The sequence below is a fragment of the Callorhinchus milii genome, unplaced genomic scaffold (genome assembly GCF_018977255.1).
Source record: "Callorhinchus milii isolate IMCB2004 unplaced genomic scaffold, IMCB_Cmil_1.0 Scaffold5, whole genome shotgun sequence".
Classification (NCBI taxonomy): domain Eukaryota; kingdom Metazoa; phylum Chordata; class Chondrichthyes; order Chimaeriformes; family Callorhinchidae; genus Callorhinchus; species Callorhinchus milii.
The window spans coordinates 35559232-35578486 of record NW_024704746.1 but is presented as its reverse complement, the minus strand read 5'-3'; the positions used below and the strand labels follow the sequence as shown (position 1 = coordinate 35578486).

The following is a 19255-nucleotide window of genomic DNA, read 5'->3' as shown; positions in this document are numbered from 1 at the left end:
AAGCGCTATATTAAATGCAAGAATTATGAAGATTAAGAGACACATTGACAGTTCCTTTCAAAAATTATCATTTTAAACAAAATACTTACCCACTCAACTCTTCAATTCCTAAAAATGCACGGATTACTTCTGGTAGTTCATATTTTATTATAAATAGGTAGCTTGATATAGCTGCAATAGAAATAAGGAAATATGGTTTTATTTTAATACAGTATCATAAACTCAATTTATTTTACATGTAAACCACTATAGTGCTTTAAATTAAAGAAGTGGAACATTGAAAGAAGAATTCTAATCTGTTTTAGGAAAAAGATTTGGAGAATAATCACAATCCTATACTGAGTGCTGTAAAGTTATATTTATTTTTAATGTTGAAATATCATTGGCTTACTTTGACTGGCTTGAACTCTAAAGCTTTTTATTAACACGCCATATGTCCCGTTTTATTTTCAATGATGAATACTAATTTTGCTCAAAAAAGGTTTCACCCAGAGCAGAAATATGTCATTGTTTCTGCTCTACAAAACATGAATAGTAGGTGCACAACCTACAACAGCTAAGATGTTCTGGGTAGCTTGGGGTCATCCCAGATAACTCAAGTAATTGAGCATTAGAAAGTTTGGGGTTCATATGAGCTTGATGCATATGGAAAGATTTAATGAACAGAGTAAAATATTTTAATACAAACATTGAAAAAAAATCATGTTGAATTATTTTGTACACTGATGTTAAAAGAGATCCTACCGAACAGAATAACATTCAGGTTAGACATTATTGGAAACCTGACTCGGAAATTTTAAATTGAAGCTTTCAAAATAATTGTGCATGTAGCACAATTATGAATGATTCATGTCCATATGTTGCATTAAAACACATTTCTACCATGAATGAAAAAGTTTAAAAGTAAAATTTCCCATTATTTTCTAACAATAGCCAATCCTGAACAAGAAAATACTACTCAAAGACTATCAACATTACATTAGAATGTTCTATTGAAAGAAAGTACTGTTACTCATGGCAGTGGTAAAGAAAATATATTACCTCCAATATTTTGCAATGTAATTGAGGAAAACGCTGCAATCTTTCCAGTCAATCCAAAAGCTCGCTCTCCTAATTTCTCATAAACCATAGACCCTGAATATAAAATAATTTTGTTAAAATGATAGCATTACTAATACTGGAATTATTTGGTGATATACACTGCTGAACTGGATCTGGAACTTCTTCAGTAAAGTGTGGCCATACCTCCTTCTTTTGAAGCCTCTAGTAAGAGGTGAACAGAATATAGTGATAATATTGCTACTCCAAAAAGCAGGAACCTAGAAGAGAATGAAAGGTGATTTATAACACCGAGGAAACACAAGTATGAATAGCTCAATAAATTCTCACAGTGTAAACAGTAGCTAGAATGTTTGTTTACACTAACTTATCCTACAAGTTGAGCTAAGTTGGTATTCTCCAAACCTATACCGGAATACTGGGTTCTGAGCAGCGGAAAGATAGGAGATGTTCTCAGCCAGGCCAGCTGAATGGTTGCGGGAAAGCAGCATTCGGGGGCAAAACTATATTAATAATGGTGTCTATGGTGTATTTGTGTGTGTGTGGAGGGGGGTCCCAACTGCAGTTAGCAATTAGTTTGCCTCCAGACTGGAATCCCCAGGATGTGTTACTCATCACATCACACCCCTAGTGTTTTAAACGGCAACCCGGTGGTTACAATGTATATTACATAACTTCAAGTTGCATTTCGGGAAGAATACATTTATTATTCCTGGCATGCCTTTGTTAGACATTCAACATGTTACTAGTTATATAATAAGAGATGAGGTGAATATGGAAAATATTAATTAAGACAAATACCCGAATAATTAGCTATGCAGAAAGCATAGTAAGACAGCCAATTGTGCAACTCAATGCAGAGAGCAACAGGGCAACTTTTCCTCAGATAAACCAGTGTATTTAATACTTATTAATTTGGTGCAATGGATTTTTGCACAAATTTGGTGAAATATTAAGGAATCCACTTAATGGCATGCAGCATTCTTCCTTTGAAATTTAATATCTCTGGTACTGAATCTTTCATTAGGTTGTTCAAAATGCCAGCATTTATTCAAGTATAGAAATATGAATCACTTCTTTCTTTCAACATTTTCTGCCTTGGGAGCATAGTTGTTTCTGTTGCATCCTATCACATGCCTTATTTTTACAGTTCAACATGACTGATGTGCTGTTTCTCTGGAATGTACATGTTAATGTAGAAAAAAATGTTGACATTTTGATATAGATAACTCAAGTGTTACTTTCCAGATGGTCTTTTACAAGATTAACAAAAATTGACTAACTGGCATGCACCATAAAAAAGGGAAACCTGCAATATTTGGTCAAGTATTAAGAATTGCATGCAACCTTCAAACATGCATAGTTCAAAAGATAATCTGATAAATAAGTCTGGTGAATGTAGATACACACTTTTTAAACCATGTTAACTATTTTAAGACCTTTACTTAATATGGTAAGTTTTGTCTTTTGCAACTTTCAGAGCAAGGTTTCTGTTGTAAGATTTACAGTCGTGTATTTCTGCATAAATCTAACATTTAATATTACAAAGTAGAATTTTATGGAAGCATTCTTATGTATCAATGGTCTTCACATGAAAGTGAAAATGACAACCTTGTTGAAATATCAATTTTCAGAACTCGAAAGGTAAACCATCCCTTTCCATAGATAAAATACGAGACTGATGATTATTTTCATGGTATCGATTACTTTTTTTAACCCAGATTCTCATAGAAATTTGGACGCCATGTTACTTTGAATTTCAATCAAGATGCTCCTCGTGCAGCCCACCATTATACAAGGAAATTGATATTAAGGCTTCAAATGCAATTCCATTTCACGATAATTCTAGACATTCCTTTTACTGAAACTTTATGCCCATCTTAATTTGGGGGAAAATGGGTTAGAATATATATTTCAACAAATGCAAAATTGAAAATCTGCTGTTTTTCTACTAAGGTGTAAAACAATTCACATTTCACCAAACATGTGTCTTGTCTAATCTGGTGCTCAAATTGATGCATCTCAAAGTAACAATACATTGTTTGACCCATATCCAAAAAACCTAAATTAGATAATTTGTTTGCGAATGTAGTGATCAGCCAAATTGTTGCGGGTGGAGGAATACTGTTTACTGTTACTTGGATATACCTTTATCCTTAAGGCTGGGCTTCAAAAGTTGGTAAGAGGAATGCATGGTAACAGGAATGGATCTTACTCCAGTTTAGAATGAACCTACAGCTGCTACTGCTCATCATAAAGTTACATTATATTGTGCATGGTCACTCTATATTTCCTCCCTCATATGTCTTACAGTTTATGGATCACTTTTTTTTCCTGGAAGTGTACAATTATCTTTAAAACCTATGGAGCCACTGATAGATGAGACATTGCATTTCAAAACTTAACTGCAGTAATCCAATCTGAGCATCCTAATATTAGCATCCTAATCATATTGTGCTACATTCTCCAATCTTCACTGGAGATTGGTGTATCACTGGGGAAAAACACAGTTTTAACAAATACTGTATTCTGTATTATACGAGTCCTCTAACTTATACTTTTATATATCTATGATGAGCGTCGCTTGCTGATTCAAAACATTTATTGTTTGTCCACTTTTCCAAAATAAAATCCTACGAGATGGTTTGAGATGGTCTCCTGAAGAGAAAAGCTCAGTACCAAATGCAAGGCTTATTTTTTCTCGATAAACTTGAAATAGTTTTCAGGTTTATACATACAATGTAGTAAAACTACTGATTAGGCTCTACAAAATCACTTATTAAAATCTGGGGTGATTTCATTGTACGAGATCAACATGAGGCTTATTATTGCTTAAGCTCCTGATCATATTTCTGTTGTTTTAGTCCTTGCCTAGCTTCCTATTGCAGAACGATCAATTTTAAGATCCTCCATACTTACGTGCAAATCACTTAATTCCCTGCACCTCTCAACCTCTCTAACCGGCTTACACCCCACTCCTCTACCCGCCCCCTTCGCTCAGCTGACTCTGGCCTCCTGCACATCCCTCGTCCCCTCCGCTCCATCATTAGCAGCCCTACTTTCAGCCTCTACATCCCGAAACTATGGAACTCTTTGCCTCAATCCCTCCACCTTGCCTCCCCTTTGCACATCTTCAAATCACACCTGAAGACCTTTCTCTTTTACTGTGCCTACGGTCACTTCCCCTTCGCTCCCCAGCTCGGCATTAAGCTCCGCGAATGTTAAGCGCTCCAAGACACTACTTTGCAAGAAGCGTGCTACATAAATACAAGTTGTTATCTTTTGAGGAACTGTCTCAGTACTTACACAAATAGTATGATTCCAGTGTTGGCCATAGCATACGACAGTCCAAGAATACCACTGCCCATGATGGCATTGCTAAGGTTAAATGCCGATATTCCAAATGATGTCGTTCCTGGATGCTGCACAAAAAATACATTGTGAGTCAGTATCCTTCCACATAATAACTTGTATTCACTGTTGGCTTCACAACAAACAAAAAAACAGAAATAGTTTGTACTATTATTTGAAACTGGTGAAAAGTATCCTATATATAGAAAATATTCAGCACGTGACTCACGTATTCTTCCTGATATTCTTCATATTTTGTTTTCCCCAAAAATCCATTTGTGAGAAACTTCCGACTTTCTGCATCATCTTCATCTGCAAATTGGCTGAAAATCAAATCAAAGAAAAGACAAAAGCTTGCTAGGATTTCAAGAACATTGGAAACATTTAAAATTGATCTTGTTTTTCTGAAAAACAGTATATCAACACCTTTAGCATTTAAAAACTATACTTTTGGTCTGGTTTTCTTAAAAAAATCTATTTAGTACTGTTTATACACTTTGTTTACAGGTAGATACAATAATAACTTGATAGATACAATAATAACTTGCATTTATACAGCACCCTTCATGTGGGACAATGTCTCACTGCATTTCACAGGGATGGAGTCATTGCTAAGCAAGGAAGAAGGGGGAGGTAACAATATGTACATTGAAGATATCACACACTTCTTTTATAGGTGAATCTCAGGTATGTACATTTTACATGTAATCTGAGGATTGGCAGGGCCCAGGTTCCTTTTTGGCAGAAGGGGTGAGTTTAGACTGAGTAGTGTGATTAGATTTAGGGAATAGGTAGAGAGAATACTGTTAAGAGAAAGATTAATTTTGGTTGTTGTTGTAACCCAGTAAGCATGAATACTGTCTGTGATAATGTTAAAGTCTGCTATGATATTAATGGGATTTAGGACCTCTGATCAAGGGAGCTGGAGACAGACTGGAAACTGTGCCTGTTTGGTCACAACTTTGCCAACTTTCACCTGGCAGATCTGTAGATAGCTTGAGCAGAGCTGTTCCAGCAGCTGTGTCTGAAGCTGCAGAGGCTCAACTCAGCACGTCTTAGATGTCAGCATCTATAAAGTACTTGCTTTCAGTTGCTTTCATTTAGCAATTAAAAAGCAAACAACAATAAATACATTGATATCAAAGACAAAGAGACTTTCCATCTGGTGATTAAATGAGCACCTGCAGCAAAAGCTATTGGTCATTATACTACAATAGTTTATATCACAAAAAGCTCATGCAACAGTAATCCACCAACTGTGAATAATTCATTTAACAATGCATCAGGCAAGTTCTGAATGCTCATTCATTTTGTTAACCCTCTTGCTTGATTGCTTCAAATTTACTTGGTTTTAATACTGGGTTCTCTGCTTTACTGTGGCACAAGCATATTATACAGTATACTCCCCATACTTTTGTTATTATTTTATACACAGTTTGTTATATTGATAATAATAATAAATAATAAGCCTTGCATTTGACATAGCGCCTTATCACTTCTTCGAGACGTCTCAAAGTGCAATGTAAAGTGAATTGACTGTATATTTTGTGGGCAAAATGCTGCAGCCAATTGCGCACAGCAATTTAAACAAAAAACGTTTTTCTCTAACGGTAACAGATGAAAGAGCCAGTTTTGATGCGTTGCCATTACTTGTTTTGCCATGTTTCATATGAAACATAAATACATTTAATCAAAGGAGAGGTTCAGTCTGTTTCAACTCATCCTACCAACAGCACCTTCTTCATTTTGTAGCATCAAGACATTTCTTAAATGAGACAATATCCTAGCACCTTTTTAATTTAAATGGATTTTTTGTAAAATAATGATGCTTTCAGAAATTCTACCTTGAAAAGCCAAGGGAACCAGAATTCCCCTATCTTTAGCATGTAAGACAATTTTGCTTTAAGTTTTGAGAATTCACAGAATTCTTAAATCCAGTTTCGATTTGAAAGCTGATTTTTTCTCATTTCTCAAAAAGAACCAGCTTCCAAATTAAAACTGAATTGAAGAATTTTCCACAATTTTGCTCCAACTTAAACTTTAAGTAAAATGGCCTTATAGATTATGAGAAGATGGAATTAGGGTCCTTCAGCAGTCACGGTCTTACCTACTAATGGTAGCTTTTTCTGAATCAATCATTCGAGTATAGTTGTCATCAATGCTGTCTCCTTCAAAACTCTCATCATCGGCTTCAGTGCTAACTCTCTGAAGTTCCATTCGATCCATTTTTTTATGGAAAACAAATCCAGCAGGTCTTACAACTCTTGAAGAAGGGACACTATTTGTCTGCTATCTGTACCTTTTCTTTCCCACCTTTGTATTGGTATTGATTTCCTGTACACGATGTTCTGTTCAACAGTAGAAAAAAAGAACAAATCACATTGAGTCATTCTCTGCGTAATAGCCAGCTTGCCTATTTTGTTCTTTGGCATTTCATATTGACTCTTTTGTAAAATATTAAAAGCAGAATGGTCATAGATTCGGCAGAGGAATTTTGTTTTCTTCTCCAAGGTCAGCAGTATTACTAACTAAGATAGCCATTGAGAAAGGTGATGTATTGAGAAGCAACAGTTATTAAGACCATAAAGAAAAGTTTAAACAACTGATGATCATAACAAATTTAACAAATACATGTGGAAAAATGAATTCTGATTACACTGATTTACACTACAATACATTTTCCTGAGAACTGTGGGAGTGGGAGGTGGTTAAATGGAAAGGTCATGTTTACTGCATTGCTGTGTTCATAAATAGCACAAAACAGTTTAATGTGAATTTTAACACTCCTTAAGCTAAAACTAGATTCCTATCATGATGCTGTACAGTAACAAGGCACACAGTGTCAACACACATATACACTGCTAGCTCAATTTACTTTGGTATGCATTTAATTGCCTAAAATCTAGTCAAAAGAATAGTTTATACAATTCAAGTTTGAAGCTTCACAAAGGAAAGTCTCACAAAATTCTTATCCAACTAAGTATACACTTCATACTGCATTTATTAAAAAAAAATAGAAGTCAAACTGGATTAAAAGTCTATCAAAATACCTTATCTGTTATTATTTCTTCACAGTCACTTAGAAGTCACTCAGAATGGCAAAAACTTACAGGAACTTTGAGGAGCTGCTTCCTTTTCTGGCTGAAAAAAGTCTTGATAATTCTGAATTTAACTTTCCGGGAGCTGTATTACCTATCACAAAAAAAAGTCACACAGAATTAGGGATGATGAATGCCAATCTACTTCCATCTTCAGGTCACGTCTGAAGACCTTCCTATTCGACTGTGCCTACGGTCACCTCCTCCTCCCCATGGGTCGGTGTCGTACCCAGCCACTGTCAAGCGCTCTGGGATGCTACCCTGCGTGAGGGGCGCTATATAAATGCATGTTGTTGTTGTTGTTGAGGGCCAGGGTTTCAGTGAGTTGGAGAGAAAAGATGTGAAGGTTGAAGAAATTGGAGCCAGAAACAATGAGGCATTGACAGGAGGCAAGAGAATGAACAAAATTCAAGGACAATGCCAATGTTCAGCTGAAGAAAGTTGAGACTCATCCAGGAGTTGATGTCTGCCAGACAGGTGATCAGAACATTAGTGGACTTGGAATCAAAGGAAGATACTAGAGAAGTAGATTTGGATGTCATCCATGTGGAAACTAATCCCATGTTTGCAGATGATGCCAGCAAGAGGGAGTATGTAGGACGAGAAAAAGGAGGGGACTAAGGGTAGATTCCTGAGGTGACTGTGTGGGAGGGAGAGGATAAACCATCAGAAGAAACAAAATGGAGGATTGGAACCAGGAAAGTGCAGGACCACGGAGATGGATGAGAGAGCAGAAAGGATCAAGGAGGATAGAGTGGCTGATAGTGTGAAGGCAGAAAGGTTAAAGAGGACGAGGAGACACAGGGAACCTTGGTCACAGAATGAGAATACGTCAAACTTAAAACTGTTTCAGGCTTGCTTTTTCTTTGTCTCTTGAATTCGAGCTTAAAATAATTTTTGTTTTTGGAAACGCTGTGGCAACTGATGTATGCAAAGTGTTTACATATAGAGATATTTCGAAAACATTACAATTCATTGTAACACATTAAACACGTGTCCATTTGACACAAATTATTAATCAAAATACAATTATACAAACTTCCAAACAGCATATCCCTTCTCCCTATCCCATGTTTACGTCTCTGATACAACAATAATGAAAGCAAATCGTTTGAGAGTTTTGCCTGCATGTATCCCTATACTACCCATCAATGTACCTGAGGGGACAAAAGCACATACTCTGCAAATGTATTCTACAAAATGAACCAGTCGTGCTGCCTGAATGTCTACTGTCTATAATATATATTATATATAACATATTACATATAGTTGAGTAGAACTTCCATCTGGGACTTAATTTACTCTTTTAACGTAACATTTCAGAGCATCCAGAATTTTTCAACTACTTAAATGCATTTTTAATTTTGAAGCCAGATTTCTGTAAGTTTATTTTAAACATGTGAGAAAAGAGTTAAAATTTAATTCAACAATTTTCCCAATTCTGCACACTCTGAAATGCTATGTCAGTTAATAAAGTAAACAATACATACAATTCCCCAAGTATGTATACAGCAAAAAAACAAGCCAAAACAACACTTGGCACAATACAATAATCAATTGTCGGATTGTTCTTCCCCATGTTTTTTCTTTAGATTTCCAAGAAGTACAGAGTATAAATGAGCAAAGTACACACCAGAAATTAAGTTAAGTAAAAGAACAGTTACAAGCAAGAATATTTTATCTTGAATATCTGAGTGCAATAATTATACTAATTTATTCAGTAACTAAAATGAACATTACCTTAATATTCAAAAAAAGTTTCTCATTCAGTCCTGGCTAGCAGACCAAACTGATGAAAATTGTCACTGGGTTGATAATTGTTGAATGCAATTTTGTACAGTTTTATGAGACCTTGGTCTGGGTTGCGTCATACAGACAGATGAACAGATGAACTGAAGAAGAGGGGAGTATACAATGATAGCCAATCATCAAATGCATCACGCCCAACACCTCCATATAAAGATTGCTTACGACAGCAATATGAAATCCTAGCATCTTCCACAAACTTTATCAAGGTTAAACTGGTTTTTGTTTGTCATTATCAATCTGGCACATGGCACCAAATATACAGTCCAATATCAATTTTTCAGATCAACAAGATTGACTTAAGAAAGCATCTCCTACATTCTTGATTACCTAACATATAGAGGTGTTTCAAAATGGAACTGCAAGCTGTTGTCTTACACTCTCAATAATAATAATCCATGTATTTGATATAGTGCCTTATCACATCATCGTGACGTCTCAAAGTGCGTCACAAGACGTACTGTAAAGTGGTTTCACTGTGAGTGAAATGTGGCAGCAAATTACAAGTCCCACAAACAGCCATGGAATTGTTGGCCAAGACATTGGAAAAACTCCCTTCTCTTTTCAAATACCGCCATGGGATTTTTAACATCCACCTGAACAGGCAGTCGGGACCCCGGTTTAACATTTCGTCCAAAGGATGGTCCCCTGATAATGCAACACAAGTGTCAGCTTAGACTATATGATTCCAAGTCCCTAAGTGGGGTTTCAACCCACAACATTCTGACTCAGCAGCGAGTACTACCACTGAACCAGGCTGATAGACACAAAAGCAGTATTTCATGTATGAATAGAAGTAAATTACACAAATATATTAGCAGACATTTGCACTCTGCTTTTACCATCATTTCTCACTTAAAAAACAATAAATGGCTTTTAAGTACCAAAACAAAACAAAAACATTATTTCCCCATTTCAGATGAAGCATTCGCTAATTTGAGATCATGATCTTCACTTACTATCCAATGTCCACTGATTTTTAAATTCAATGATTAGTTTTCAAGAGTAATGATTAATTACTATGGCAACTTCTCATTAAGTGTTGAAATTGCACCCGATAATCAAAATGTTCAAAATTTTAAATGACAAATTTCCCTGTAAGTAACACTGACCAGATAACATACAATTCTGAAATTCTGTGCATGTCTAATCAGCCTTCTGAATACAGTTACTGCTCTTCCTTCACTGCTGAATTTTATTAATGCATATGTAAAATAGAATTTGTAACAAGTTTGTTTTCATGTCATCAAAATAAACTTCCATATATTTGTAGAGCACAACTGCAGCACAACATTTTCCTTCAAATACACAGTCACTACACTTTACTGGAAATCTGAGAAGCACTTCGAGACGTATCACTGACACTCTGACATTATTATAACAGATCCTAGCTGTGGTATTGATTATGTTTAGGCCATAGCACACACAAGAACATTCACTCATTTTCATTGTCAACTTCTCAGTTGCATTTATTTCTAAGTGATGAATTGCAGCAAATTCTACAAAACTGAAATGTACTGAAATGTACCCATCATACAAAAATGCATTCTTGTATAATAAATACATTAAAAGTGTTGATTTTCCCCTTAGTTCTGCAGGCTAACTGATCCATACCTCTTACTGAGAGGACACGTAAACATCCTGTCCTTATACCTCAACCCACATATTACACTGAGCCAAGCTCCATGTCAGCCATGATGTTTTGTGCTTGGATTTTGCCTACCTCAGCAATGAAAAGGAAATCGAACCCATATTACTCATTTTCATTGCGCAGTAAACTTCTGTCATTTTATTTCATGTGAACACCTCTTATAGGTTCAGGTTAGTTTAAAGTGATCTGTTAAAATGTACCATAAATGCAAATAAAGAACTTTTTTTCAAAATCAACCCATACCTCATGACCCTTCAATCACATGTGGACTGATTTTCATGACAGACAATGTCCAATAGTATGGTTATCTCAGGAATGTGACACAACTGCGGTGGTCAGAGCATACGATTTTCAGCAATGGTTTGAAGTTTATTATTAACCCAGAAACACTTGTGAAGGCCAATTTAGTCATGCCTGTTACTAGTCAATGCCAATTAGGACTTCTTTTTCATAATTATTTCCCAACAGTGCACTAAATATTAATTCTGATCAAATAAAACCTGAAGTGTACTAACTTCAAAGAATCTGAACAAATCACTTGACCCATGAGTTATATAACATCAAATACAAGTACAGCCCAAAAATAGTACATACTTGAACATTAACAAGAAAAGTAATGAAGTGCACCTAAGACACAAATGATTTTAAATTATCATATGCATAAAACAAAAATACCAACCATTACATGAATTATTTAAAAGCAGTAAATGTTAATACAATAATTGTATTAACATTTAGTGTCTATTATAAATAAAAGCCTGCTCCTTACTATCACCATTTTAAATGTATTTTGTTTTCTCTTGCATTTAGTATAGCACCTTTCATATCAGAAGGACATCTCAAAGCTTCTCATAATATAGTGATTGTGCATTTTGCAAAAGAATGCATTAGCCAATTTGCACTCAGCAATGATCACAAACAACCATGAAGACAACCATCCACCTCATGAGGGCTCAAATCTGTTCTTGTCAATGTCAAATGACCAACCAGTAGTCACTGGGGGCGGGGGAGGCAAGCATGATCTCCTTGCAACTGAGCTGGCTCCAAGGCGACGTGCTTGGCAACAGCATGTTGTAAATGAGTCATCCTTCAGTGGCACTCTTGGTAATGTGACTCCTGAAAGAAGTGATAACAAACCAACTGGTTCGTGAATGGGGCGTTCCCACTGCTTGGCCAGCTAGGACCACCCTACCTGTTAGTACTTTGCCTTGCAAGGTTAACGGGAGCCGAGTGGGAGAGGCCCTGCCCCAGGTGACTGACTGGCCTTCCTGCCGATGAGCCAGACTGGCTGAGCTGTCATCAGTGCTTTGGAGTACTGTGGACCTATCTGGCTCAGAAACTGAATTATCGAGACCACCACAGACGGCTGTTTTTATTGTGACATTCTGTTACCTTGGAGCAATCAAGGTGGATTCCAAGTGCTGGATGTACTAACGTGTTCACAAACTTGGGCTCCAGGTAATGCCTTCCAGCTGCTGTTGCCCCAAACCTCATAGTTTCCTGATCAGCTATCTGACAGACATTTGCCTTCAACGTAGTGGGAGAACATTTACAGGACAGCTTGGAATTTGCCAGCATACAAAGTTTACTCAGCATCAGATGCTTAATCCAGGTCCTCATGTAAAGGGCATCGGCAAATAGACAAGCCCACTGCAAACAGGGATTGGAGGGGCAGACTAGTCACTGGGAGCAGGGCTTCTTCTCACTCAGCTGTACCACTCCTGATCAACGTACAGCTATTTCTACTGAAAGTAAGAATAAGATCAAGTTTGGTTGTGAATTCTTCACTTCTCAAGCTGATAAGTATATTGAAGCTCACCGTATAGGCTAACAGAGGAAGAATTGTCACTTGGACAAGGTAGAGGAGGGCATCTGGCTCCTAATGAACTATACTTCAGCATAAGTAGCTTCTTGAAAGTGGAGAGAGGAATGGTGGGCAAGACTTTGCATTTTGCAATACTGATAAAATGAGAAAAAAATACTATTCTCACAAAACTCATCCTGTAGAAAGAAAACTAACAGCAATGGTTTTGCAAGTCACTCAAAAAGCAATTTAAAAATGCAGCAAAGAACAGAAATCACATACGAATGTCATTGGCTACTAACCCAACAATGCCCCAGATAAAATTGGTCATTTACTTCATGGCTGTTTGTGGGACATTATTGTGCACAAATTGTTTCCTGCATTAATCTACAAAACACACAGTCACGAAACTACACAGAAAATCCGTGAAGGGCTTTGAAACATCTCAGCAAGATAATTAGGAGCTACATCAAATGTAAGCATTATTATATGTTACATAGAGTTACACAGAACATTACAACATGGAAACAGGCTATTTGGCTCAAATAGACCAGACCGATGTTTACACTTCACCCATGGCTCTCCACCCTTCGTTATCACCTTTCCCATACCTCTCTATTCCCCTCTCCCTCATGTTTTAGCATTTCATTTTATTTTTCTTCAGCATGATTATATTGTTTTTAAAAATAGAGAGAAATAGTTCAGTGGTCTCCATGCTATTGCTGATATCAAAAAAAGAAACAGATACAGAATAATAATAATTATAGGCAGAATAGTTAGTAAATATTGTAACAATTAAAATAGAAAATGATACATCATCACCTTTGGCAAATAATAATTGTTTACACACTAAATATGTTGACAACGTTTTGCAGTTGCTTCATGTGACAGATGAGGAGCAGTGTTACTCAAGAGAGAAAAAATACATATTCGAGTGGTGAGACATTGCCATTTGATAGCCTACTTTGCAAAACAACCTCATGGTTTAAGCTCTTCTACTCTGTTCTTTTGTTTATGAATAAAGAGGAAAGAGCAAATTTAAAATGAAAATTACAAATCACCATTTATCTGGGAGGTCACTTTTATCACAAAGGTTTCAAAGCATATAAAAGTACCTTGCTGCAATAAAACCACTGTGGGAAAGCCTGATTAATCCTCTTTCTTTTATTATAAATAGCTAACACTTACCTACCCCACCTTTCTCACCCTCCTTAGGGTTGAATGATGGACAGCTCAGTTCATGAATATCTCTGTGGACACCATAATGCTACTCCTTATTCAGACATCCTTGGAAAGTGTGAGAAGGAGTCCCTTCTGGAAAGTTAACTCTCACTCATACCGATGACCCAATAAAAACTCATCCTCTAACAAAACATCAAGGTGTTGAGAGCCATAACTGATTCCCTTCAAGAATTTATCTCTATTCTTGTAGCTAGATGGAAAATTGGAGCATCTAGTACAGCTCACCATTTGCTAAATGAAATTTGGTAACTACAACAACAACAAATTGCATTGAAAAAAGCGCCTTTCACGTCATAACTTGTTTGAGAGCATGTTTGACAAGCTTCCTACTTCTTGTCTAGAGAGAATCACCCTACCTGTAAGTGTTTTAACTTGCATGGTGACCAGCACCCGAATGGGAAGAATTCCTGCCCACATTCTGCACCTCCAAGTCCTGCCAATGAGCCAGGTTGGCTGGTTAGTCATCATTTTGAATCGATGGTAGTGTTACTCACAGTCACAATGTGCTTTAAATGGCCAATTGCATTACTCAGTACTTCTACGTCTGCAGTTAATGCAAATTTTCTGACATCAAAACAGCTGCCATTGCGTTCTCTAGATGAATTATTACTTGGAAAATGATACTGATTTGTGCTCTATGGCATTCAATGAGTGTCAAATAGGGAAGGTCAAATAACAAACATAAGTACATTTATTTTTGGTTGGTGTTTTTGACATTAAGTAAAGTCAATAACTGATATTTCAAACAGCAGTAGCAAACATAGTACAAAATATCATTCAAGTAACAGCTCGATACAGATTGGGATACCTTATCTTGCCTGTTTATTATACTGTGTCAATCTGATGCTTTTCCAGTTACCAGTAAGAGTTGCTGCTTGTGACTTGCTACAAATTACACTTTTTTTAACCCAAAATGTTACAAAATTACTTAATTTGATAGTTCTGAAAATTCACACGAAATACACAACAATGTCCACACATAAGCTCCAGTCATTCAAAATCTATTACCTAGAATATCTATTCTCACAGTGAAGTGTTGTATTTGCATTCTTTACAGCCGAGGCCCAAAATGCCTAGTCCTACCCTGCAAACAGGCATTTTGTCTTAAAATTTAAGTTTGTACAGAATTGTAGAAAATTCTTAAATTCAAGTCTTAATTTGGGAGTGATCTCTTTTTATCAATTGCAGAGAAGCACCCTTCAAATTAACACTGGATTTAAAAATGTTCTACAATTCCATGTGATCTTAAATCTGAGGACAAAATTGTCCTAAACCTAGGATTAGACAGTAACTACAGATTACCCTTAACAGTTTGCATTAACTACAAGTATACGTTTCACACTTTACTCAGTAATATGCTGACAGTGTACTGAAAGAGTGCAGTTCTTAACAGTAATTTTTATTAGTTATCTACTGCAAAAATAATTATTGCTACAGTTTTTGTAACAAGGTAACACAGTTTCATGAACTGCTGTGATTTGCTTCCGACTATTTCTCTGACCAGTAATGTCAAATGCAGTCCATGACCCATTCATTCCACAACTTCTTTCAAATTAAACGAGTTCACAGAAATGATGCCTCCAGAGTAGCAATGCAAAATTAATAGAAACTTGTATCAGTAAGATAAGTAGAAGGCAATTGAAGCATATATAATTTTCAAAAATGTTAAAGAGGTCTGAACACTTAGAACCAAATAAAATTATTTTTATCCCAGTCGTCTCTGATGTTCTTTCGAAACAACAAACAAGTGCTTATTTTGTCAGATGCAGGCTCATATCTTATGCAGTAGAGGCTTACCATGTCATTGACCTTGGTCTAAGAATTTAAGCTCCTCATGGGTGAGGGTCCAGGCTACATTATACTGACTAACTGGAACAGTGTATCAGAATTGCTACCATTCAGCATAGCAATAAGCTAAACACATGAAAAAGTTTTGGGTTCAATCCCTAGTTTGAGATGAATTAGTTGATTTCAGTCAGGCACCAGCATTGGGGAACCAGCCTGGGGTAACTAAAGGATTCACTAAAGAAACAGGCAAAGAGCTGTAAAGCTAATTTAACCTAATTTATTTGAAGCAATTAAATCTGGCACCTATTTAATGATGAGTAAAATTCTCACCTGGGTCAACAACTGACTAATTTTCTCTTACTCAATGATCACTCACACTCAATAAGATGCAACATTAGAGAAATACAAGAATTAGGTTCATGCAGTACCTCAAATTTCAGGATTTAGTAACTCTGCGTCCCCGCAAGCCTTTGGACGATTTGACACACCCTCCCTGTATATTGCCCCTGCCAACACAAATATGTCTGTAGAAAAATATAGTAAAGATAGCAATAAAGCGATGCACCCTCCAATTATAAAGACACCCACTTTGCTCAAAAAGGGGATAGGCAATATTACCAGCTGTCAGGTTTGATCGACAGTTTGAACAGAAGACCCATGAAGTCTGTGTTGCACGGGATGTTTCTGCAGCCCTCATTTGGAAAATAGTTGGAAATATTTTATATAAGTGAGGCATGGTCTGGAATCCTCACCTTGACTGTATGTATCTGTTCCCACACATTCACTAATCCACAAGAAGCTGTTAATAAACTGCCGATGGGTGCTACAGAAGAGGAAGAAATGCACTGACTGATATGAGGCAGAAGCTTGGTTATATCTGTCAGTTTGATTGGAAGAGTACTGCCACCTAACCTGGCATCATTTTCTCTTTTAATCTCCAGTTTCTGTTTACAGCTTAATGCAGCAGGAATGGCATCTGGGGCGAGTATTTAAGGCATACAGCTGTCTGCACTTGCTCACAAGTGTTCACTTATACAGCTGGAAGGCTTGGCACCTGGTTAGTATGTTTCAAGAAGCACGACTGTTTGTGGGACACTGCCGTGCAGCATTGGCTGCTGCGTTTCGCCCACAAAATATACAGTCAATTCACTTTACATCATATTCTGTGAAGTGCTTTGAGACAACTTGGAGACGTGATAAGGCGCTATATCAAATGCAAGAATTATTGTTATCTGGTCTTGGGAGTTTAGCAAGGAATGGGGAACAGAGCTTGACTGATGCATTTCACGCACCAATTAGTGGCGTGGCCAGTAATTGAGCACATCTGAATGCCTGATCATGCTCTCACTTGCCTGAATTGGTTTACTGAGAAATCGCCAACTCATACCCCACAATAGGGGCTAATTTTCTCTCTTCTCTATTGAGAGGAGGAAAAACCCTGAATGAAATTTCAATGCTCCAATATTTTATTTAATAAAACATAATGCATGACAACACCACCAACTTACATTTATGTAATGCCTTTCGCATCAGGAGGATGGGAGATCACCTCAGCGCTTCACACAGCCAGCTGGGTGCCCAAGCTGCGTGAAGCACTGAGTTGAGGAGAGAAGCCGAATGGTTGAGGGAGGGGAAGGAAAGGCTGAAAGTGCAGTTGAAAAGGTTTTAAAGTGTGATTTGGATGGCAGGGATGGATGTGTAAGGAAAGGCACTCTGATTTGGAGTTCCAGAGAGCAGGGGCAGAATGGTTGAAGGCTTGCCAACGGATGGTGGGGGAGGGGTTAAAGAAAGGAACATGAATCAGGCCTGTATTTGCTGAGGAGAGAAACCAGGCTAGTGTGTGCTGAGGAGAGGAAGCTGGCTGGGGCAGTTGGGGCGCAAGAGAACACACAGTGGTGTGCACAAGGACGTGTACACATTTGAAAGTGCAGGTAAGGAGAGTGAGCGTGACTTAGCAAGATTACAATAGTGCATCAACTTTTGGAACAAACAACAGGGACTAAGCGTCATTCAACATCATTAAGCTTTTTACGGCTTTGTGTACATTCCAGCTTGCCCAATGATATCGATATAGTTTCTGATAGTGAATAACTTCTCAGCAGGTAATCTCTCTCAACCACTTTGGTGTATTGCAACATCCTTCTGACCTGAAAGGCGCTATACAAATGTAATATGTTGTTGTTGATCTAACATATTTAAAATAAAAGGTGCTTGCGCTAAAATCTGTGCCAATTTAGGATTTGGCATTCAGTCAGACACCAACTCCAGCAGGCAATCTCTCTTTCAACCACTTTGGCTTCCTACCAATTTCAAGTTATAGCTAAAACAAAGCAAACCTTTTAAACTTTAAAACGGATGTCTGAAACAAACCCAGGCAGTACTTCTGGACATCATTCAGGCTTCCATTGTTAAACGTTTCTAACATTAGACACTGAGCATAGGTTCTACATTATTTGAAGTTGAATAACGTTTTTATTTTTTCAGATTAACCAGAAAAATCAGAAGAGGAAATAAGACAGTAATATATATTTGCATAAATAAATGTGCATATGTGTTTGAATTCCATAATATGATAGCATAGTATAGCTTGGTGCTGCTTGCCCATCCCATTCTACAAATGGGCCCTGAATCCTGTATGACTGGAGCATGAAGTTGTTGCTTCAATGTTTTCTCTTAGCTTTCTCTGGCAACTTTATATTTTGTATTTTAAAATAAAAATGTGTGGTGCTACACCAAAACACAATAAAATAATGGTTAAGAAACCTAATTTGCAAATAAAATAGTGATGGCAGTAATGTAAGGCATCGTTGTACATAAAAAAAATGTACCAATATTCAAGTAGGGCTAAAGTATCCATGTATTTATTGTGCTATGTATCACAATTAATTTATTATTTGAGTTAAAATGTAGTTCATCGATGGATTCCCCTATAGGGACTCAATCGTTAACCGAGATTTGTCAGTAAACGAGTAATACATCAGTTGACTTGTGTGAGCCAAACGATTTCCAGGGCGTTGGACTGTGAGTCACTATTAGTGAATCCTGTTGTTAACTGCTATATTAAAAATACAATTTACGTGTTCACTATTTAAACTGTTCTAATCTTTGTTACTTATCCTAACCACAAGAATGTACGTGGCAAATAACTACGCCCTCAAAGCCACAATTATGGCCTTTCCATGGTTATTTCATTGTGTTCATTCTCCACTTACGTTGATTGGCATCAACTCTCAAAGTGATGCCAATTTCTTTTCATTTCTGATGAAGGAACATGCCCAAAGCATTGACCTCTCTTTCCGTTTCTGATGTCAATTGACCTGATGTCCGATGCCAGCAATTTCTATGTTTTCTTTCAAGTTTCCCTAAAGAATTAGTTCATGCCAACTGCATATGCTGCTCGTCACGTTCAGCCCTAAATGACCACCCACATAACATGTATTTCCTGTTTTTTTTCCA

The 19255-nt window shown here is 37.0% G+C and overlaps 1 protein-coding gene across 1 annotated transcript in view; it reads right to left on the bottom strand.

Annotated features, from left to right (window-relative positions):
• Positions 1–16373, bottom strand: part of slc38a4 (solute carrier family 38 member 4) — a 30221-nt gene extending 13848 nt beyond the window's left edge. The window contains exons 1-8 of the mRNA XM_007902903.2: positions 16228–16373; positions 7521–7602; positions 6518–6758; positions 4640–4733; positions 4366–4481; positions 1246–1319; positions 1042–1134; positions 90–171 (exon numbers count right to left, since the gene is read on the bottom strand). Of these exons, the coding sequence (XP_007901094.1) occupies positions 90–171; positions 1042–1134; positions 1246–1319; positions 4366–4481; positions 4640–4733; positions 6518–6636 (578 nt within the window). The 5' untranslated portion in view covers positions 6637–6758; positions 7521–7602; positions 16228–16373. The remainder of the gene's footprint in view (positions 1–89; positions 172–1041; positions 1135–1245; positions 1320–4365; positions 4482–4639; positions 4734–6517; positions 6759–7520; positions 7603–16227) is intronic.
• Between the last annotated feature and the right edge of the window lie 2882 nt (positions 16374–19255).